At 43.8% G+C, this 5,490-nt stretch overlaps 1 protein-coding gene across 1 annotated transcript; it reads left to right on the top strand.

Annotated features, from left to right (window-relative positions):
* Nucleotides 1-413: 413 nt before the first annotated feature.
* LOC131727996 (apolipoprotein Eb-like) lies at nucleotides 414-4,475 on the top strand. Its single transcript, XM_059019214.1, has 5 exons — nucleotides 414-561; nucleotides 840-910; nucleotides 1,510-1,660; nucleotides 2,393-2,680; nucleotides 3,618-4,475. The coding sequence occupies exons 2-5, from the start codon at nucleotides 868-870 to the stop codon at nucleotides 3,961-3,963; spliced, it is 828 nt and encodes a 275-aa protein (XP_058875197.1). The 5' UTR covers nucleotides 414-561; nucleotides 840-867; the 3' UTR covers nucleotides 3,964-4,475.
* The last annotated feature ends 1,015 nt before the right edge of the window (nucleotides 4,476-5,490 follow it).

The following is a 5,490-nucleotide window of genomic DNA, read 5'->3' as shown; positions in this document are numbered from 1 at the left end:
TAGAACTTGGAAGACGTCACAGTTGCACAGTTATAATCTTATGTAAGGCATATTGGACATTGCCCTTATCTATTGCGCGCCCGCCAGGAACTTAACCCATTGCTTGTAAACAAACACGCGTTGCATCGATTATCCTGCGAGTCGACTGTCTCAGGGTAGCGGCTGTCGAGAATGTTTGAATAGACAACGTGCAGGACTCGATCATCTAAAGCGGTCACAGCTAATCAGCATGTTTACTTACATCGGTATACAATTTGATGTATTTGATTTATTTTTGCATAAGTTCTGTTCTTTTGGGGGTGAAATAAGTCCTCGCGCTAGGGTTCAGCTCCTGCAAACTAACCCGAGCGCGTTCTCTACAGCTCTGCAGGAACTTCGCTCCTCGCTGGACACAGTGGCGCTGACTGCGCCGCGGGTTCTGTGCTGGAGTGAGCAGAGTGCGATAAACGTGTCGATAACACGGGGCACATGACGCACAAAGAGGCGCTCTCTGCAGGGCTATAAAAGAGAGCAGCGGGTCAGCGATCCGCTACACAGCAGCACGAACACCGAGCAGAGCAGGTGAGAGACACCCGAGACAAGGGAGAGAGTTTAAGAAGAGTTCATTATTTAGATTTTCATTCATATATATATATATATATATATATATATATATATATATATATATATATATATATATATATATATATATATATATATATATATATTCTTTAAAATCTGTTTAAGAATTGAATGAAACCCGATGATACTGATTTTAAAAGAGAATGCATTTGTAACTGTTTTCTTTTAGAGCATATTGATTTAAATTTTTTTGACAGTTTTTTCGTTTCTTTCCGCAGTTAATTGGTCGTTCAACGTGCAGCAATCATGAAGGTCCTCGCGCTCGTTTTGGCTCTTGCCGTCATCTCCGGTAAGTTACTTATATATTTACTAAATGAAGTTCTTAACTAAAGTTCGGGAGGACACCAATCTCCGCGTCACCAAATTGAATCATTCAATTTACACATGAGCTAATTAAGATTGTTCGCACTATAAATACCCTCTTCACTTCCCTCTCAGTTGGGTTTTGATTCCATCTTAACCCACCACCTCCTCATCTCCACCTTTCTCAAAAACATTTTCTGTGTTTTGTCAATGGGGGTTTCCGCCTCGTCCAGTCGGCCAGGCAGCGAGCCCTCAAACCAAGTTAGGTTTGATGCCAAATGAATGTGTGTATACAGCATACTTCTCTCTAAAATCGCACGCTCCGCATTCTCCACAATAAATATTTGTACTAAAACATGGTGATTGGTGTTTGTCCCGAACTACTGAATGTATACTTTGATTTAAACGTTATCAGCAAAATGTTATATTTGTGTATTGAATTGATATATATATATATATATATATATATATATATATATATATATATATATATATATATATATATATATATATAAATAAATGTTCTTAGATGATTGTCCATATAATTACTATCTCATGATAAATGTGTGGATTTCTCATCGACAGGGACTCACGCCCGCGCCGTTCCCAAAAGCGAACTGCAGGGAAAGTGGGAGGAGAGCGTGGACAAGTTCTGGGAATACGTGAATAAGGTGGCAACCACGGCCGACGATTTCGTGGATCAAATCAAGGGATCCCAAGTCAGCAAGGAACTCGAGTAAGTGCCAATTCAAAGCAGGAATAACAAGGCCTGATGGGCATCTTTATATATAAACATAAAGAAACAAACAGGTCACAGAAACGCAGCCTTGGGGAGTCTTATCAGAAGCCCCCCCCCATTGTTTAGTTTGGTGCGCCTGGTAGATCAGGGTCTAAACAGCAAACATGAACGATAGAGAGAGAACACACACACACGCGCACACACACACACACACACACACACACACTGACACACACGCGCACACACACACACACACACACTGACACACACACACACTGACACTCACACACACACACACTGACACTCACACACTGACACACACACACACACACACACACACCAATATTAAACAAACTGCAGTAGGTTTACAGTAGGCTACATTTCTGTTTCCTTGGTTTTGTAGGAGGTCTGCAGTTATTCTTAGTGGTCAGAGGATTTTTTCGTTATTTTTTTTTTTTTCAAAATTGCAATTAGGATTATAGCATGCAAAGATGTTCACATGAAGTCCATAGTAACCATGCACACTAACATTGTAATGATGAGTAAACACACCTGTATTTACTCAGTAACTCTGATCAAACACACAGTAGTTAGTTATAGAGATACTAATGCAAAGTGTTACCCAAAAAGAGCCCCATTGCAATGAACCCGTCTCAAAAGCCATCCACCGGACGGCCCGGGGCTAAAGCACGTCTTTAAACTAAAGTTCCCCCCCTCTCCCCCCCCCAGCGGGCTCATCACAGACACCATGGGTGAGCTCAACATCTACGCTGACGACCTCCAAAACAAGCTGGCCCCCTTCACCCAGGACGCTGCCGCCAAGTTCGGCCGCGACGTGGGGGCGCTGAGGGGCAAGCTCCAGGGGGACATGGACGAGGTGAAGGGGAAGATGGCGCAGTACGCGGAGGAGCTGAGGCTCATGGTGGGTCAGAACGCGGAGGAGGTGCGCTCCCGGATCAGCATGTACACACGCAAGCTGAAGAAGAGGCTCAACAAGGACACCGAGGAGCTGCGCAGGTGAGGGGCCGGTGCCCAGCCTACCGAGGAGCTGTGTGTGCGTGTGCGTGCGTGTGCGTGTGTGTGTGTGTGTGTGTGTGCGTGTGACCCTGAGCAAGTCACTTCACCTCCTTGTGCTCCGTCCTTCGGACGAGACTTAGAAACGAGCTCCTATTGGAAGTGACTCTGCAGCAGCAATAGCAGCAGTTGTTGATGATGCAGAGTTCACCCCCCCTAGTCTCTGTAAGTCTCTTTGCATAAAAGCTTCTGCTGAACGACTCACTGATGATGATTTCTTCTTGTGGTTTTTGCATTGCCCTCTTCTGCCTTCGTTCTTGTAGGTCTTCTATTTTTTTCCTTATTATTATTATTATTATTATTATTATTATTATTATTTATTTCTTAGCAGACGCCCTTATCCAGGGCGATTTACAATTATTACAAAATATCACATTATTTTTTTACATACAATTACCCATTTATACATTTGGGTTTTTTACTGGAGCAATCTAGGTAAAGTACCTTGCTCAGGGGTACAGCAGCAGTGTCCCCCACCTGGGATTGAGGGGCAGTGTGGAGTAGTGGTCAGGGCTCTGGACTCTTGACCGGAGGGTCATGGGTTCAATCCCAGGTGGGGGACACTGCTGCTGTACCCTTGAGCAAGGTACTTTACCTAGATTGCTCCAGTAAAAACCCAACTGTATAAATGGGTAATTGTATGTAAAAATAATGTGATATCTTGTAAGTCGCCCTGGATAAGGGCGTCTGCTAAGAAATAAATTATTATTGAACCCACGACCCTCCGGTCAAGAGTCCAGAGCCCAAACCACTACTCCACGCTGCTGTCCTAGTTCATCGTTCTTCTGTAATATTACTGGCTGGGGTTTTATTATTACGATAGCCCTGGTGATCTCTATTGCTGTGACAGCCCTGGCGCTCCCCTTCCTCTCCCTTGCAGGAAGCTGAGCACCTACACGGAGGAGCTCCGCTCCAAGACCAGCCAGAACCTGGAGGCGGTGCGCGAGAAGTTGGAACCCTACACCGGAAACATCCGCGAGAGCACCCAGCAGAAACTGGGCTCCCTTCAGCAGATCTTCCTGGACTCGGCCGGGAGCCTCCAGGAGCACTTCAACAGCAAGGCAGAGGAGTTCAAGAAGCAGATGGACCAGACCACCCAGGAGATCCACAGCACCCTCCAGGGGAAGGCGGAGGAACTGCGCAGCTGGTTCGAGCCCTACACCCAGAGCCTGAGGGATCAGTTCAACGCCATGATCGAGAAGATCAAGCAGAACGGCCAGGTCTAGAACCTGGGAACCCGCTCTAGATGACCTTACAGGTTTTCAGTATTGGGCCCAATGTAGCTTCAGTTACAAAACAAAGTCCATGTTTTTTTTTCCACCACTGTTGTCCTTTCCATCACATTAGCATGGTGCTATACCCTCTCTACTGTCTCTCCCATCATCAGCTTTTCTGTACACAACCCAGTATTCAAATACACCGTCAGTATTTACTCAGAGTCACTCCTTTTAAAACTTAATAATGTGACCCTCCTAGGTCAGGCTGTGTGTTGTGTGGAGATGCTGCATTCTAACACAGCCCCTGTCTGTCTGTCTGTCTGTCTGCCTGTCCGTCCCGCAGTGCACAATATGGTGCCCACACTTTGTACTGTTTTCATGAAGCCAGAATGATTTTTTTTCAGCATTCTTCGATATCTTGTGCTGTTAAGTAAAAGTTTTTGCTCCTTTTTGCTAAATCTACTGAACTACGTGTGAGAAATAAAAACCAAACCAAATAAAAGGTGACTCATTACTGGTGACTGCCTGTTCGTGTGTGTGTCTGTTTGATTCACTTTAAATACACACAATTCATTATACTGCTGTCATATTTTTTACACACATCTAGTCCGAGTTAGTGCTGCCAATGCATAATAGCTTCTCAGTAAAATAAATAAATAAATAAAAATATATTGTTCATTTTAAATGTATTCAAGTTGTTTACATTACTATATATATATGTTTTTGATATCATGCATTTATTATATCATGCATTTATAGACTAGAGGAGAGTTTTTTTTTTAATCAAGTCCCAGAGTTTTCGTTTATCATTAACTCCAATTATTTCAATGCATACCCTCTATCTCGCCAGTAGAGGTCAGTAGTGTCTTTAACACAGTAGACGTTTAAATATACAAACCTTGTATAAAAGTTTCGCACAGCAAAGTTTAATAAAGCATAGGGAAGCATTGTAAAGCACAGAGAGGTCTGGCAAAGCATAGGGAAGCATTGTAAAGCACAGAGAGGTATGGTAAAGCATAGGGAAGCATTGTAAAGCACAGAGAGGGCTGGTAAAGCATAGGGAAGCATTGTAAAGCACAGAGAGGTGTGGTAAAGCATAGGGAAGCATTGTAAAGCACAGAGAGGTCTGGCAAAGCATAGGGAAGCATTGTAAAGCACAGAGAGGTCTGGTAAAGCATAGGGAAGCATTGTAAAGCACAGAGAGGTCTGGTAAAGCATAGGGAAGCATTGTAAAGCACAGAGAGGTCTGGTAAAGCATAGGGAAGCATTGTGAAGCACAGAGAGGTCTGGTAAAGCATAGGGAAGCATTGTAAAGCACAGAGAGGTCTGGTAAAGCATAGGGAAGCATTGTAAAGCACAGAGAGGTCTGGTAAAGCATAGGGAAGCATTGTAAAGCACAGAGAGGTCTGGTAAAGCATAGGGAAGCATTGTAAAGCACAGAGAGGTCTGGTAAAGCATAGGGAAGCATTGTAAAGCACAGAGAGGTGTGGTAAAGCATATTAAAATTCAAACCTTGGTATGGTAAACTATAGGTAA

The sequence above is a fragment of the Acipenser ruthenus genome, unplaced genomic scaffold (assembly GCF_902713425.1).
Source record: "Acipenser ruthenus unplaced genomic scaffold, fAciRut3.2 maternal haplotype, whole genome shotgun sequence".
In the NCBI taxonomy this organism is placed as follows: domain Eukaryota; kingdom Metazoa; phylum Chordata; class Actinopteri; order Acipenseriformes; family Acipenseridae; genus Acipenser; species Acipenser ruthenus.
This window is presented reverse-complemented; position numbering and strand designations above follow the sequence as displayed.